Genomic DNA, 19,692 nt, shown 5'->3' on the forward strand with positions numbered 1-19,692 from the left:
ATCAAAATTAGAAAAAAATTAATTTACGCAATATTAAATCTTGGGATTATAGCAGAAAAAAGCCTTGATTATCGATTAATTTTTAATTAATTAAAACATACAAAGAATGGCTTGGTGGCACACATTTTTGCCTTTCAAAATATATCCGCGCCACTTTAAATAATTCTGAATCAAACAATCGTCCTTATCGTCTTTTATAGATGCCAACACGTACACATTTCTCTTTTTTATAGACCGATATATATATATATATATATATATAATCTTCAATAAAGTTAATTTTCGAAATCATAATTTTTTATTTAAAAAGGTATGTTTCACTACCTTTCCCGAAACCAATTCATTAATCCACAATTAGAAGCAATTCTATAAATTACTGTGTAACATACATTTTTAAATCTTCTCTCGCCCAAACTATTATTCGATAATAAAGAATGATAGCAATTAATAAATAATATTTAGTTAAAAAAATTATGATAAATTAATAATATCTCCACTGTAAATGCAAAATATCGAAAGCATCAAATTTATTCCTATTTTACTTTATAGAGAGAATTTTTTTCAATTTTGGAATCTATAAAAATTTAGGAGATTAAAAAGCATATTTCTTGTGTTAAATATATTTTAATTTGTAGAAGTTTAAAACCAGGATAATATTTTCATTCAAAAACGCGGATATATGCAAGTTTTAATGGTCTGAAAATAAATATAAATGCTATTAGCAAACATAAGCCCGTCATTTTCCCGCAAACATAAAAGAAAGCAATCTATGGTCTTAAAAAATGCAATAAAAGGGTGATTATTTTTCTATGATGCCATTTTTCAAGGTATAAATAACATCAAAAATGCGCTTTTGATGCTGAAATGGCTTTTTTATGTTCCCGATTATAAAGGAAATAACAAGACTTGAAATACTATTAATTTTGAAAAGCTTTAAAGTACTCTGGTCTTAATGGATGATGGTTAAAATGTCTTTTTCAAAGAGTAGTTTAAAGATATTAAATTAAATTGGGTAAGTATGAAATGATTTTAAAAAAACTTCAATTTTCAACATGTAATTTAAACATTATAGTAGAGATGTTAGAGACTTTATATTTTAAAATAACAAAACATAAATTTTTACCCCTATATCTAGTCGACTACCCATCATTGCAGAACAAGACTTGAACATGTCATTTAGCACTATGAATGCTATAACCTATAAAATTCTTCCATTTTTGAAGTCACTTTAATATAGTTACAAATTTGAAACGTGTATTTTGGTCTTCTTAAAATTTGAAAGTTATTATAAATTTACATTCTCCACACAACTAATTCATCTGCCATTTTATTTATTAATAAATAATTTGATGATATTTTATTTGAATTTAATAAAAGAGAAAATGTAAAAGAGAAAAAGAATGTTAAAAAGAAATTTCGCAATGTGATTATTTTTTTCACTAACTTCAAAGTTCTTCCTTCTGATTTAGCCTTTTTTTTTTGGCTAATTTCTAAAAAGCTCCATTTTAATTTAAAATAACAAAAAATCAGTAATGAATATTCTTTCATTTTCTAATTTCCAAAAATGCTATAATTCTGTGTAAATTAAAATTTGTTTATCATGATAATGTATTTCCACAATAATGCATTGCCACAATTTCACACAATATTTCACCTAAATCAAAATATATTACATTGAAGCTGTACACCTGTTATAGATCCTTTGTTTTCCTAAGTTTATATCGAAGAAAATACATCTTAGTTTCGCAGCAACCATTACGAAGATTTCCTGGCTGGATTCTTAGATATTTCTGTCAAATTCTATGGACCTTCAATCGATCAACATGTTGAGAACTAACATCAATGCTTCCATTCGCGACTTCTGCTGATAACAAGAGAAATATAATAAAAGGAAGAAAAATGGAGCTCGCTATGATTAATGAAATCATTTTATTTATTTACTTGCTAATATACTCGGCTTTGAAGCAAAATATTTTTATGTGTAATATTTTTAATGTAGGTGATAGCAAAATATTAAAAAAAAGTCCTTTATCGTCTGAAATATTTTTTCATTAAAATGAGAATAATAACTGAACCAGACGATTTTTAAAAACTGAGAATAGCTAATTTTCTCCATAAGTTATTAATATTTATTATAATGCACTAATGATCATAAAACACTGGCATGTCAGATAAGGTTTTTAAGATGTTTTTAAATGATTAATAAAATAATAAATATTTCATTAATAAAAAAGGAAAATCAACTAAATTAAAAATTATACATGATATAAATTAATAATCATCAGCCTTTAAATCTTCTCCTAGTGTTCTTTCAGAAATCTGTTTATGTCTTTTGATAAAATCTCTTTTATTTCTTCCAAAACTGTTATAAAACGTTGCCAAAAATGTTTAAAAATAAAATAGAAAAATAAAAAATGAATGTAAAAAATTTAAAAACCTAACTAATAATTTGTGACGGAATATCCATAAATTTATTGATTTCAAAATCGTCTGCATGTATTCAATTAATTATTACAGTTTCAAAAATCGGTTAAAAGACTGAAAGAAAACTGGAAGAAAATAAAACTGATGTTAAACAATGGCATTTTGAAATTTAAAATGTTGTAAAAATATTTTTTGTAGAATAATTTGCCAATGAAGATGGCGAAATGACTATTATTTATATTTAGATTGCGGGATTATCGGTAAGAAATTGTAACCCTTTTAATTTGGTTTGGTTTCTACAAGATTTAGAGAAGTTGAATTTGATTATGATTTTTTTCTAAGGCTTGCTTATAAGATTTGGTTATTCCAATAAATTTACGTTTGTTAGTTGATAGTTTTTAAAGGATGAATATGTAATATTATTGAGAAAGCCAGAGTGATTTTAAATATCATTCAATAAATGGCATAAATATATCTATTAATATTTGACAATTGAATTGAAATTAAAAAAAGGTCGTTTTGGTAGAATGTATTGAAATATAATTGAATTTTATGTATGTGTGCCAAAAAAAAAATTAAAATTTATTGATTTTAAAGATTTTTTGAAAGAAATAGGTGTTTCTGATTTTCCCAAAATACACTTTGTTAAATAAAACATAAATTAAATAGGATTAAATACTGGATAAGTAATAGATTAAAAATGTTCAATGTGCCATTCTTCAATAAAAAGCACAATTGTAAGAGCAAATACCAAATTTTTTTTCTAAATTAAACATAAATTCTATGTTTCATGCCTTTCTTCATATAATTAGAAATCATTATTTTTTTAACATAAAACACTGGCATCTGCAATTACGGGAGAATGTAATCAAATACATAAACACCTAATTAGGTATATATTGTTGACTTTTATATTTTTACCTGACTTTTATGTTTATGCTTAAGTTATTTTTTAACTGACATTTATGTTTTTGCTTGTGTTATATTTTTTAAACTGATTTTAATGTTTTGACTCGTATGTTTATCTTTGAAAAGAATTCACTTCCGGTCATTACGGTACGGTCAATTTGGTACTGTCATCACTTTCTGTCATCAGTTTGTAATTAATTTTGAATCTCAACTTAATCGAATTAATTTAATCGAATTAATCTAAGTAAATTTTAAATAAAAAGAGAAACACTTAGAAAAGAACACGTTTAATTAATAATTATTTTATGTCAAAAGAATAAAAAGTGGCGTAGAACTTGCATGAAGAATGATTCTTCAAAGTCAAAAAAATAAGAAAAAGAAAACAAAAGAGAAAGCAAGTAAAGAATGACTATTTTTAATTACAAAGAATAATATCTAGTGATAGTCACAGTTCAAAAATCCTCCAGTTAAAAGGAAATAAAAATCTAAGAAAGAATTCACTAAGGTAATGATTTAAATCAAACTTATAGCCCTTGGAGAAGAATAAATTTTTAAAAAAACATATTTTAAGCGTAAAAAATAAAAATTAGTGACGAATACACATAAAGAATAAATCGTCTAGGTCAAATGAAGGGCATCCATTGGAAAAATACTAAATATAACATTTAAGACAAAAAATATAACTAATAAGAAGATAATTTAAAGAATAACTCGTCTTCGTCAAATAAATAGCATTAAAAAATCTACACTTCAAGAATTACTGTTTTCAAGTAAAATAATAACATATCGGAAAGAATTTTTTAAAAATGTATATTTCCAATGTGTAACTTTCCAGCGTTAAATGAATAGCATCGAGTGGGAAAAAATATACATAACTTTTTAATCTAAAAGCATAAGCAAAAATGAAAAATACTTTTAAAGAATAACTCTTCACCGTCAAGTTAATAGCATATAGTTACAAAAATTCTTTTAGAACATTTTTTTGGAGGGGTGGGGGGGGAGGGGTAGAATAAAGAACTTCCTTAATCTAAACCACTGAGAAACGTCATGGACGATTCTTTCTGTTTCCATAACCCATTAAGATACTGAAACTGCGCAACTACAAATTTCTTTTTCCTACCAAACTCCCATCGAAGAACTTTCATCAATTATTTCATCTAGTCTATTAAGAAATTTTCCTTGCTTGATTCTTGGCATTTCTGTCAGTTGTGATAGTGCCTCAATCGATCAACTTTATGAGAAATAGCTCGATGGGTCGATTCACAAGCTGTTGCATACGAAAATAAAAAGAAAACACATAAGCAAATAATAAAAAATAGAGTTTTGTTGCAACGAATGGAGTTTTTTTATTATTATTTAGTTATATGTAAAAAAATTAGAGAAGATTGCATTTTTAGAAATGTGTATAATTTTGTTCCGTTTTGACAAATAAATAATCTTAATTTTCTGTGAATCTTCTTCTGCATAGGCATACTTCGAAATAACTAAATTTTACTAGCAATGAGCAAATATAAACACGTTACAAAAAAAAAAAATTTATTGTTTCATAAATGTGAACGATTCATTAAAAGATGTCTTTTATTGCGAATTCAATTCTTAGAATTATTAATTCATCGAATTGAAATTTTACTGATCATTTAAAAAATTCTTCGCTGCAAGAAAATACAAATGGCAATTTTTAAAAATGAATAATTCCTTCAATGGAAGAATCATAAGAAGAAAATATCAAAAACGACTTTTTTTAATTTCATCAGTTAAGTCATAAACGAAACATAAACAATAAACAAATCGTTAGGCAATAAAAATAGATTTAAAATGCACTTTTATTAGAATGCAGTTTTATTTAAAAAATAAATAGTAAATAAAGCATTCTTTTAAAACCTTTTTTATTTTGATTATTTTCTACTGTTTAGTTTTTAATCTGCTTTATACTTTATCATTACATATATTAGCCAATATTAAAATAATTTTTTTCTCGAATTCATACAAGATTAAGCCGCTTATATGTGATAAAAGTTTAATCGAAATTAAATTATTCACTGATAAATTAATTCTGAAAATGCTAAAATATTGTATAATCGTTCGAAGAAACAGCCGTACGAAATTGTAGATTTCTGTATTGAATATTGCGAGAAAAATAAATCATAAAAATGATTCTAAATAAAAAATATGTGAAAGGATAAAAACAATTACGGATATAAAAAAGAAAAATCAAATATAAAAAAGTGGTATATAATTAAGACAGAAATTAAAGTTTAGTAATTAATTATTTTAGTTATTTCGAGAATTTTATTCAACTAATCATTATTTCTCTTATTAGACTGTATGATTCATTTGCAATTAAAATCGTTCCTCAGAATAATAGTTACCTAATCATTTATTATTTCTGAATTGTACAAAGGAAACATAGGAAATATGCCACGATTAATACCAGCTAATTCGACAGAAGGGAAACAAAGCAAACTGCTGAGGAATTTATCTTGGGAGGGGGGATATTCTAAAATATAATAGAAAAAAATGAAAGGAGCATGCAATTATTGCAATTCTCTTACAAAAAATATTTTGCGTTTTTAATTACTAAAATTAATTCACATAATCATTATTTTGGGAAAGCCCTGATTGTTTTTATCACAATTTAATAATTCCGTAGTGGTAGAAAATACAAATAACACTTTTCAATCAATGCTCTTATATTAAAAAAAACTTTGATTAAAAAAAACCATTTTTAAAGCACAGATTTTTATTTATATACAAAAAAAACCATCATTTTTAATTAGTTTGTAATAATTTTTTCAAATACTTTTTAATTTTTAGTTTACCAATATTTTGTAATCAGTTTCCTTCCTTGAACTAATGATGTTATAGTATAGAATCAAAATTCGATTAAATTAATTGATTAGATGATAACTAAGCTTTCATAATATTAAGATAATATATTACCACTTAGCCAAATTTCAAAGCTTCTTTAGAAACTAGAAAAACTTTTATAGAACTTTAAGATGTGTGAAATATATTCTATGCCCATTTTAACAAAAATGAAAAATGTCAAATTAGATAAAAGGATGCAATTAATTAAATATGTTAAATAGATAAAATATGTTAATGTTCTATGCCAAATTTTCTCTGTAAGATCTCTTTAAATACTAAGACCTCAAATTTATGAAGGTTTATTTTAAACAATTTTATTTATTTTCGCCACCTTCATGTTTGTAAAGAGGAAATTTTTTATTGACTTTTCACTCATTTCTGCGTTTGTTAGAGTTCTGAAATAAAGTACATTAATTGGTATCTAATGAGAGTATAATATTTAAATATTTTAAAGCATATGCTTATATTAATAATTAATTTTTTTTAAAAAATAATCCAAATGTGGCGTTATCTAGAATTTATTTATTGAAATATTGATTTTTATTTTCCATCATGTTTACGAGACATTATAAAATATAATAAGGATAAAAAAGTAGAAAATATTAAAAATATAAAGTTTCTAAATACGGCTTTATCAATAGAGTAAACGCAGGAATTTTTTTTTCAAATTCATAATTATTATAAAAAAATTTGGACACAATAAAAACATAGGAAAATAATTTTCGATATTTTCATTAATTACTAAAAGATATTATAAAAGATATTTAATAAAATAACTGTAATTAATGAAATAGTAAATAAAACGAAAGCAATTGTTTAAATTACTACTACGAGTATTTCTAACGAAATCTTAGGATCTTTCGAATCTGTCAAGTCATTCATATTTTTGATTTAAAAAATATTAAGATTAACTTCATTGCAAATTCTTTGTTAGGTATTAACTTTGACTTCCATTTTGTTCTACATAATTTTCTTTCAACTTATGCCTATATTAGGAAAATAAACGTTTCCTGATGTTCGCGGAAAATTGAGGAGGGTTATGTACCTCAGAACGGAAAATGTTCACTGATTTGATTCGCCGCTTGCTTTTTCATCCGCCGCCAGCAAGCAATCGATTTCATATATGTTTAGTAAATATTATTTGATGAATATTTTAAAGGTTAAAAATAAGAAATTAACGAGAAAAAAAAAGATTTTTTTTTATATTGCAAAGAAAGAATGATATTTTTAAATAAATATTCTTTCTTACAAAAAGAAAATTGTAAAAACGGAATCGTACAGAATAAACGAAGACAATAATAGAAAACAAAAAGAACAAATTCATCTTAAAAACTAAATAAAAATTAAAATATACCATAAATATGATTACTATTTGAGTTTAGCAAAAAAAAAAATTGTTTATGCTTCACATTTCACAAGTTATTGCTTTGAAAATACCAGAGCTTCAATAAAAAACAAATATTTTTTTTCTTTTTAATATGCTGCTAAAAGAGAATTTTTTAATGTTTTTTTTTAATATTTATTATTATCTCAAAGAAACAACTAATATCAAAAAATGTCTTTTGCTGTTTCAAACAAAAAAAAACCCTATAATTAACACGCACAATTTCGTAGTAAATGAAACAAAGATAAATGAGTAAAGAAAATCGTTTGGCGAAAAGATAAAAATATTTCTATTACAGAACAGAAAAAAAAAATGGCAAAAAAGAAATCGTCAAGGAATGTACTAGTTCTTGGGGAGAAAAAAATCTATTTCTGCTAAATCAATCGCAGCAAATAAAAAGCAAGCAATTGCTTGAGTTCCTCTGAGGTAAACCGGATGTTTCTATTCTGTAGCGTTCTCTTTGGAACGCCAAAAATAATCTCAGTACCTTTGAGAAATCTTCAAAGCACTCTGTTTATTGAACAAAACGCAGGAAGTGTTAGAAATATTATATGATTTGGAACAAACATTGGAAACTTCTTTCTAGCCGGCATTGTTTTATTATATATGTAATGAATGTTTTCATGGTCCAACGTAATGGAACAAACATTCCAATAAAAATTTGATCTATCGATGTCGAAGAAAATAAATTCTTATCATATATAGTTACCCAATGTATGATATAATCGTAGAATATATTGAATCTTATCGTATATTGGGTAAAAAAAATATTATTCTAAAATATAAATATTAAGTTCTTTTATTAGTGATGATTATATAATTAATGAGCTTATGTCATTGAAATCAGTCTTGATAACTTGGACATTCTCCATTTCATGTATAATACATTATGGCGGGTATACATTGGATCAGTTATAATACGGCTGGTAAGCAGCGCATGCGTAGAAAGAGACTGATTTATGTTTGCCACAATTTCATAAGATAGATTCAGGCATTCCATGCTTGGCTATAAATTGCCGTTTTGTCGTCTCTGGATTTTTTTTCACTGCTTATCATATTAAAATGATAGATATTTACGCAAAGAAACAAGGTATAATTAAAAATAGAGCCAACGTACCTATATTTGGAAAAACTATAGAAAAAAAATGGCAAATGAAATGAAAAAAACAACAACCTCGCATCAGAAAGAATAAAGAGCAAAAAAATGTCGGAATTCATCAATAACTGATCCATTTTTTCAAGCCCCCCCCCCCAAAAAAAAGACTCAAAATTTGACAAATGCATGCTCAGTAAGAAATTATACATTACAGAGGCATATTATTGTCCTGTCGGGTTAATTACATGCCATCGACCGACCAGCATTTTTCAGCCTTTATACGCATGCGTTGCTACTGGCCGTCTTATAATTGACCGAGTGTAAACCCGCCATTAAGTAAGATTTAGATCTCAACAGCTTCATTTATTTGTTTTTAACTTTCCACTGCTGGGGACCTGATGATTTATTGAATTGATTGTTTTTTTTATTTAAATCGTATATTTTTATTCTTCAATTGCAAGCTATTTTTTAATTACAAATTGATATAGAAACACAATTAATGTTATTTCAGTTACCTGTTTCTTTCTGTGAAGATTTATACACATTTCATTGTGTTTATAAATCCTCTTCTCGAAATATATAATTCATAACTCAAAACTTTCATGAAAATCATAACCGTTTGAAATATTTAGCAATTAGTCTCACGTTGTTTAACGAAGTGCTGTACTTTCATATTCCTCATGCATTATAATTAAATTCAATTTGGTGTGACATAATGCAAGCGCATCTACTAACATGTTAAAAATATACTGTTAAAAAGATAATAGAATAACAAGCATCATCATGAACATACAGAGTTTATTCATTAATATATTTGATATATTAGAGGCGATTTTTTTTCAGATTTTACGATTTTACAAAAAAAAATTTGAAAGAAAGAAAATTAAACAAACTGAAAAAAACCGGAGAAAAATTAAAATGAAATCTAAGATCGTAAATGTCAAGTTATCATGTGCGAACATTATTATTTTTAAGTCATTGTTTGTCTTAATTAATATAAGTCATTAACAAGTTTAAACCCGTTTGAAACAATCACGAGACTTCTCTATCAGTCTCTCTCTCTATATATATATATATATATATATATATACTAGCCGCCTTTGGCGACCAGCCGGTTCGCCAATCTTAATGTTTGTTAAAATTTTAATAATTAAATATTTTATGCAATTCCAACTTTAATAGATTCTTCAGCAAAATATTTTAAAACTTCAAATTTTGATAGTCATATAATTTACTCATAATATTATAAAGGCCTTCAGTCATAACGTAATATGTATCTCTCTCATTTTCTGTTACCCCAAGTAGAATTTATGCTTTAAATTAAAGTGGAAAGAATTAATCTTCAATTAATATAATAATATTTTTTACTGAAACAAAGCATTTTTTTTATAATATGATTACTGATAAGAGAGTCACTGAGCGTTTAAACTTTATGAGCACTAAAGAATATCTTTCTTAAGTTATGTAATATCTCAAGAATTTGTCAAAAAAATTTCTCAGATTCATCATGAAAAGATCGATTAATTAACAATGTTTCATTTTAAATGCATCAAACACTAAGAAAATGAAATGAATCGTTTAAAATAATCGGTCTGAAACAGGTTTAAAAAAACTACTTAAAAAACGATGTACTTAAAACTATAAGCATATACAAAAAAATATATAACTAACATAAATACAATTTAAATACAAAAGCATGCAACTAACCTAAAAATAATTTAAATCATCCGTTGATAGTGGTTGTCATGACAACAATCAGAACAATGCGCATGCGTGAATTTTCTTCGCCGGTTAGGTAACGCAAATGCGTGGATTTTTCTACGCCAGTTGGGGTAACGCTATGCAGATTATACACTTTTAATTTCCTTTATTCTGTGTTATTTTAATTCAAAAGTACTTCAGAATGAATCTGAAACATGGATTAATTAACAATGTTTCATTTTAAATGCATCAAAAATTAATAAAATAAACAGAATCGTTTGAAATAATCCGTCGAAAAATGTTAACCCTAGCCTAATTACTGTTGGGAGAAAAAAAAACCGAAGCCTTACTCATTTGGCGGTGGCGAAAATGGAAAATTATTTTGGCGGAAAATTTGGCGGTGGGGAAAATGGAAGATTTTTTTGGCGGGAAAGTTAGTTTTTAATTAATAATTAAAATTTCAAAAAAAAGGACCCCAGGTGCACATTCCCGACCTCTAAGGTATACATGTACCAAATTTGATAGCTGTATGACAAATGACCTGGGCTGTAGAGCGCCAACACACACACACACACACATTGAGCTTTATTATAAGTATATATATATATATATATATATATATATATATATATATATATATATATATATATATATATATATATATATATATATATATATATATATACACGTGTCAAATAAATTCCTATCAGATTCTCTTAGTAAAATCATTGAAGGGAAAATTTCTGTCACTTTGCTGTTATAGTGTCATGTTAACAAACGTCATTTTATGATCGCTTCTCTCTTGCACAAATTATGACTCCCATGGTGAAATATATACAGTGGCTCAAAAAAATTGAGAGTACACCTTACTTTTACTTGATAAATCCGACTTTCAATATAAATAACACATTACTGGGAAGTGCAAACATGTTTTTATTTTTACACCTAACAAATGGTTTCATTTAGAGTAAAAATAAAGAAAAATCAACCAAAAACTTCTAAATTGAAAACTTTCAGAAGCATTTTAAATAAACATACGCAGAATTTTGCCTGAAAAAATTGAAAATACACCAATGAAATATTTGCAATATTCATATGTGTTATTTATATTTAAATAACAGTAATATTATATATGTGTTATTTATATTTAAAGTGGGATTTATCAAGTAAAACTAAGGTGTACTCTCAATTTTTTGAGCCACTGTATATACATTCGCAAATTTCAAGTTATCAAGTGCGAACATTATTATTTTTAAGTCATTATTTGTCTTAATAAATTTGTCATTAACCAGTTTAAACCGGTTTGAAGCAATCACGGGACTTTCCTATCTCTCTCTCTCTCTCTCTCTCTCTATATATATATATATATATATATATATATATATAATTTTTTTAAACTTCCATTTTCAATTTTTCTGGCTGGCAAACAAAGTTTTGGAGCTCGACTGATTTTGGGATGAAATAACAGCTTTGATATCATAGTTTTATGTCAACCTTTTAAAAACGCATCTGCTGTCAAAGAAGCATACGTAATAATAAAGCAATACTGGTAAAAGCAGGTTAACCTTTTAAAAACCCATCTGCTTTCAAAGAAACATACGTAATAATAATAATGCAATACTGGTAAAAGCAGATAAAAAATATATGCGATTAAAAGTTGATGATGAAAATTGCCATTTATGCTTTATTTAATGCCTACGCGACTTCGAGCTTCAATATTCATTGCCTAAGCGATTTCGAGTTTCAAAAACCCCTAACCAAAATACCATCATGTTCTCACATGTTAATAAAAATGTCGAAGGACATAAAAAATTAGAAAAAAAATTTGTTTCTTAGATTTTAACAGCGTAAAAAAAGTGGGGAATTAAATATTAAATGAAACAACGGAAAAAGTTTAAATTTCATTGCAACAAGGAAAGGGATTTATTATATATGGTAAAATTATGCAACAAAAAAAGAGTTTAAAAATAATCAAAACTAAGAAATATGTATATAAAGTACAACAGTAAATGTGTACAACAGTCAGTTTTAATATATTACATTTTTAGATGAATCTTCCGGATGTACATGGTTTTACTTTCCACTGTATACAAATATATTTATAATTAATTATTAATTTGATTTTATCAATTTTTCTAAAAAAAGTACTGAATGGTTATTATAATATAAAAAAAATAGTATTATACCAAATATTAATGTGCGGACAACAAACATTTGAATGAGGTTAAATTAATTGTAAAGATATTGAGAAGCATAAAAAGATAAAATTTCTTTATTTAAAAAGAGGCAAAATAAAACAACAAAAAATGATTTATATATTTATTAACTAATTTACAAAAAAAATCTTAAAAAATGAGATGAAAAATAATTTTATTAAAACTATCTGAATATAACATGTATATGTAAATATGTATTGGCACATGCTTGGTCGAGAAGAAGAGATTTTTGAAATTTTAACTTCACTGTATTTCAACCCGGGAGGCATAATTTGTACAAGAAACAAACGATCAGAAAAGATGTGTCAGTCTACATCGAGACACAAGAGTGAAAAAGACAGAAATTTTTCCCTTCAGTGACTTTGCTATGAGATTTAGATAGGAATTGATTTGATACGTGTAACCAAGGAAATCTTAGGTATTTTTAAAAGAATATTATAAGTATTAGGGATTTTTATACCTTCGCTCTGAGCATGAGAAAAGCAGATATTATCAGTTTTCTAGAGCGTTTGTAGAATTAATTAAACAAAACAGTGGAATTGGATCAAGGAATAGGAGAACATTTTAGAATAAAATTAACAGGGACAAAAAGATAAAAATTCGTAAAACAATTAAGATTTAAATTAGATTTTAAAATATCATTTCATATATGCAATATATATATGCATATATGCAAAACATTCTTTGAAGAAACAGGCACAAGTTCTTTAATTATTTTGATTCTTCATAATAGCCAAATTTTAATCATTTGTCAAGCGTTCTTTGTTAAAACCACGACCAGCGCAGTGCAGCAAACTAGCTAGCAAGGCTGAAAGCAAGAAAGAGAGAATATAAATTAAAGAAAAGCCGAATTACGTGAACAATATATTCTTGGACAATATATATTAAAATATATTCGAGCATTATATTCATGAGTTGAATATATTGTTGGACTTATTTCTTAAACTATAATCACTAAATTTTTCAGTAATTTGCCTATAATTGTAAGGTTAGAAGCTTTGCAAACATATAAAACACCCACCACAATAAATAAATTCATAAATTGAACCCCCGAAGAAAACTACTCAGTTAAAAAAAACTTTCCAAAATAATTTTATAGAAAAGGTATGACGAGTATCTGCTTGCTTATTTGTATGAAACGACAAAAAAAGCCACTTCATGCGAATAAAAAAATAAACAAATTAAAAAATTAAATAAATTCTGGTTCCATTAGGAATGAAATCGATCCCAAGTTTTTTTAAAAGAAGAATTCATTAATTTATAAGCATATATTAATTTCGCTTTTTCGCTTTCTCGCTTTGATTTTCGAGTAAAGAAAATCCCTTTGAGAAGTGGAATATTTCCTGAAAATCTTTCAGAGAAATAGGAAAGGGAAAAAATGCTTTTCAAAATATTTCAATAAGAAAAATGCTAATTACTTATTTTTATTTTTTCTAACTTAGCTTTCTTTTCATAATAATTATCGTTTGAGAAATTTATTTCCATATGTAAAAAAGAAACGCTAATTTTGCACAAGTTTCTGTTAAGTAATATCATTCAGAATTGTTTATAAAATTATTCATTTCTTTTTTCATTGCTATTTCCTGAAATTTTAAAAAATGCCATTATCAGTTTTTTTTTTAATTTCTATTTTTGAATATTGACGTTTCATAAAATGTTTCGTTAATTATTTTCGTTTGAATTAATTCCTTTTAATTTGTAATGTTTTTGTTTTTGTATTTTAATTCTACTAATTTGTTTATAAAAAAGTTTAACTTTAATACATAAACTGATTTTTTATATCTAATTACTTAATAAATTAAGAATTTTTGTAAAATATGATTATGAAAGCATTTTAAATAATAATATTTTTCACTTAATGTTGAAAGGTTTTTTTCATGCAAACTTTATCATCCAATCTCAAATTATTTAAAGCAATTATTTATACTGTTTCTGAGTTTTAAAACGTTTTAACATTTTTTTAAGCCGTGTTATTAATGATACGTTTTCTAAGATATTAATATAAATTATCAATGATTTTTGCTTTCATCGATTTTGTTTTTAAATTAAAATATAAATAAATTAATCTGAAATGTGTTTCATTGCATATACAGATTTTGAAATGTTTTTCTCAATTTTGAAAACAAATAAAATGATCGTACTGAATACTGTTATCTTTTTCCTGCGAATTTGAAAGCATATTCAATTATTTTAAAAAATAGATATCATCTACCGTAAAAAAACAATAGAACTATTTTTACATTAATATATCATTAATTTAAATTATGTTGCATTTAATATTATTGAATATTTTTCACTACTAAATGCTTTAGCAAATTTATCAGATTGAAATCTAAAAGTGATTTTAGTATCATAGAATTGCAAACGCTGTTTTTAACATTAAATTTTCTAATTAACGATGTTTTGTTATGTGTTAAACATTATTGATTTAATGATTCAACGATGTTATCTGCAATTGTTTAAATGATTCAAAGGAGTGTGTGCATTCTTGTGTGATTGTTTTATGATGTGAAAATATCTCTAGAGATGAGCTATTTTGTACAAGGTAACTCTTGTGAATGTAAATTAATATGCTCTCACCTTGCCCCAAATCTTAAATATCAAGTGATTATTCTCAGGATATATCTACCTCACGTTTAGAATCCCCTGTCTCTATCATATTATGATTAGAGGGAGGAAGCGAAGATTTTGAACATTTATTAAGACAAAAGAATTGTACAATTTTTATAACTCTTTTCTTTCTGGATAATAGACACATAAAGATTTCCAGGATATTCTAGAATAGCGAAAAATGTTGTATTATACAGGATGAGTCAAAATGTTAGAACGTTCGAAAAAATGGCCTGGCGCATAGAAGAGAATGTTTTTTTTTCTTTTCTTCGTGGGAATATACGGTTACAAATGCAATGACTAGAACATGAATTTCGAAGCTTTGTTATGAAAAAATTATTGTACAAAACATTACCTTTCATGGCATTTCTTTCTTTCAAGATAATAAACGTTACTATAGAATATCGATTAATATTCCATTATGCAAGATGAGCAAAAATTGTTAGAAATTTCAAACAAAAATAATGTTTTCATATATAAAAACAGTCATTTTTTTCACAGGAGCGTATGGTTAACAATGCTACGTAAAAGGACTTGAAAAGGAAATTAGAAAATTTATTATGAGAAAATTATTGTACAAAATTTTATAACACTTTTTTCCCAAGATAATAAAAGATACTATAGAATATCAAATAATATTGTACAATACAGGATGAATTCAAAGATCAGACTAAGAGAAGAGTCGCTTTTCCGTAAGTCCATAAATGCAAAGTACGATCCCATCTTTAGAAGCTAATTTTTTTCCTTTCTGATACTTTTTTCAGATACTAAATAACTTTTCTACTGATATTTTACTTAAGATACAAATTGCCTTTCTTTATGAAACTTTACTTCAGATACTGAATGATTTTCTTTCTGATACTTTACTTCAAATATTAAATGACTTCTTTCTGAGGAAATTTTTCTGCTTCAGATATTAAATGACTTTCTTCTTTCTGGTGCTTACTTCAGATACTAATTGTCTTTCTTTCTGATACTTTACTTCAGATACTGAATGATTTTCTTTCTGATACTTTACTTCAAATATTAAATGACTTCTTTCTGAGGAAATTTTTCTGCTTCAGATACTAAATGACTTTCTTCTTTCTGATGCTTACTTCAGATACTAATTGTCTTTCTTTATGAAACTTTACTTCAGATACTGAATGATTTTCTTTCTGATACTTTACTTCAAATATTAAATGACTTCTTTCTGAGGAAATTTTTCTGCTTCAGATATTAAATGACTTTGTTCTTTCTGATGCTTACTTCAGATACTAATTGTCTTTCTTTATGAAACTTTACTTCAGATACTGAATGATTTTCTTTCTGATACTTTACTTCAGATATTAAACGACTTTCTTTCTGATACCTTGCTTCAGAAAGAAACTTTCTGATGCAAATGACTTTCTTCTTTCTGATGCTTACTTCAGATATTAATTGCCTTTCTTTATGATACTTTACTTCAGATACTAAATGATTTTCTTTCTGATACTTTACTTCAGATATTACATGACTTTCTTTCTGATACCTTGCTTCAGATACTAAATGACTTTCTTCTTTCTGATGCTTACTTCAGATACTAATTGCCTTTCTTTATGAAACTTTACTTCAGATACTGAATGATTTTCTTTCTGATACTTTACTTCAAATATTAAATGACTTCTTTCTGAGGAAATTTTTCTGCTTCAGATATTAAATGACTTTCTTCTTTCTGATGCTTACTTCAGATACTAATTGTCTTTCTTTCTGATACTTTACTTCAAATACAAAATGATTTTCTTTCTGATACTTTACTTCAGATATTAAACGACTTTCTTTCTGATACCTTGCTTCAGAAAGAAACTTTCTGAAGCAAATGACTTTCTTCTTTCTGATGCTTACTTCAGATATTAATTGCCTTTCTTTATGATACTTTACTTCAGATACTAAATGATTTTCTTTCTGATACTTTACTTCAGATATTACATGACTTTCTTTCTGATACTTTACTTCAGATATTACATGACTTTCTTTCTGATACCTTGCTTCAGATACTAAATGACTTTCTTCTTTCTGATGCTTACTTCAGATACTAATTGCCTTTCTTTATGAAACTTTACTTCAGATACTGAATGATTTTCTTTCTGATACTTTACTTCAAATATTAAATGACTTCTTTCTGAGGAAATTTTTCTGCTTCAGATATTAAATGACTTTCTTCTTTCTGGTGCTTACTTCAGATACTAATTGTCTTTCTTTCTGATACTTTACTTCAGATACAAAATGATTTTCTTTCTGATACTTTACTTCAGATATTAAATGACTTTCTTTCTGATACCTTGCTTCAGAAAGAAACTTTCTGAAGCAAATGACTTTCTTCTTTCTGATGCTTACTTCAGATATTAATTGCCTTTCTTTATGATACTTTACTTCAGATACTAAATGATTTTCTTTCTGATACTTTACTTCAGATATTACATGACTTTCTTTCTGATACCTTGCTTCAGATACTAAATGACTTTCTTCTTTCTGATACTTACTTCAGATACTAAATGACTTTCTTCTTTCTGAAGCTTACTTCAGATACTAATTGCCTTTCTTTCTGATATTTTCCTTCAGATACAAAATGATTTTCTTTTTTGGTATTTTCCTTCGGATACTAAATGATGTTTTTTTTCTGATATTTCCCTTCAGATACTAAATTATTTTCTTTCTGATACTTTACTTCAGATACTAAATGGTTTTCTAATACTGCTGACAATTTATTTCAATTGCTAATTTACTTTCTTTTTGAATCTTTACTCTAGGTACTAAATCATTTGTTTGTTTTTTATATACTAAAGGACTGCAATTTTATTTTTCAGTATTCGTTGATGACGGAAATCCGAGCTTTGGTTCCATCTGCAGATCTCGATAAATTTGACGATATGATCTACAGGAGAGAACTGCAAGCGATGAAGGTAAATCTTTCATTCACATTACTTTTACGCTTTCATTATTTATATAAAAAAAGGACTTTGTAAAATTTTATAAAATCGCACTTTTTGTTTTACTTTCTCGCATATGTTACAAAGAGGAAGCATTTTACTAACCAAAAAAATTCAAACGAATTTATAATGAATCTTCACATTTATGACCTCATTGAAATCACAAAACTCATTTTTTTAAAATGATGCCTGTTTGTCTGTCAACAAGATAATTCAAAAACAACTGGAGCTAAAGGGATGAAATTTGGTATATGAACTTTACACGAAATTTGTAGATTCCTGTCACATTTTTAACGAAATCCATTCACATGAAGTCTGTCAGTCCGGCTCTCCCATTACAAGTGAACTCGATATCTATACAATAGATTCGTCTGTCGTCCATCATTTCTTATGTCTCCTTCTCAAGGTCATCCTTGATCTCAATGTAAACAAAAATTTGGCTTGAATTATGTTTGCTTAACCCAATCATTTAAAAGATCGCTTTACATCAGAAATCATAGAATACTAGATAGCCTGAGTTTCAGAATTCGAAATAATTCTACAAATTTAGAAAAATGCTAGATGCGAAACTTCGTCTTTTTAGTTCATCCGATTTTGTTGGCAAAAAACGAACAATCAAACATATTTCTAAAAATGTGTTTTTCGTGCTTGGATAGGTTTCAATCTCGGGGGTCGAATGTTTTAACGATTGTAATAACTTATCTTAATATTGTCACGCAGTTACTTTAGTGTGGAACGCAATGACACACACAAGAAGTAGAGCTAAGCCAATTTATTAACTCAACTCTGAACTGAGAACACAGTGACTGATAGATCTTCTGCTTTTATACTAGCAGGGAAAGTTCCAGAATACTTTTCTAAAGGCAGTAAGAAAAGTCCAGAACACTTATTTGGTAAACTAAAGAAATGTCCACCATCTTCTGGAACATGAAATAAAGAGAAACATAAAATCAAGGAATTAAATATTTACACAGACTGTGAATCGCATTGTCTCTAGCGGGATTCGAACTTACGATCTCTTGGTTATGAGATCAGTGTTATGACCTTTCAACCATGGGGAATTGACTGCCTATTTTCAAGGCGGCAATGTATACTTCGTATAGGAAGAAGTAACAATCACACCAAGCAAAGCAATTAAAAATTTTCAATAAATACAAATCAAATATAAAACTATTTTCTGACAGAAACTTTAAAAATGCGTTCACCATCGCCCATTTTCATAATCCAATACCATTAAAATGGAATATTTTTAATAGAATATCGAAGTAACTTTCGACTTTATCACTAAACTTATTTATCATAAAATAGGCTTTCTATTTTTCCAGTTTTTGCGCTGTCTAGGTGTCCTATACTGTATTCCTACATAAAGCTAACATGTCTGTGTTTATCTGAAATTTCCATTATATCTGTCTGGGAAATGTTGAAATATTGCGTATCGTATAAATATATATTAAATATTATTCGACACCAGTGGCTTCAATTATGCATCATCATATAATATCATACAGCAATGCCTAGATGCTCAGATTTCTTCAA

At 26.6% G+C, this 19,692-nt stretch overlaps 1 protein-coding gene across 1 annotated transcript in view; it reads left to right on the forward strand.

Moving 5' to 3' along the window:
• Positions 1 to 19,692, forward strand: part of LOC129956501 (uncharacterized) — a 347,055-nt gene that overhangs the window by 292,135 nt on the left and 35,228 nt on the right. Inside the window, exon 7 of the mRNA XM_056068420.1 lies at positions 18,034 to 18,129. Coding sequence (XP_055924395.1) covers positions 18,034 to 18,129 — 96 coding nt within the window. The remainder of the gene's footprint in view (positions 1 to 18,033; positions 18,130 to 19,692) is intronic.

The sequence above is a fragment of the Argiope bruennichi genome, chromosome 11 (assembly GCF_947563725.1).
Source record: "Argiope bruennichi chromosome 11, qqArgBrue1.1, whole genome shotgun sequence".
Classification (NCBI taxonomy): Eukaryota; Metazoa; Arthropoda; class Arachnida; order Araneae; family Araneidae; genus Argiope; species Argiope bruennichi.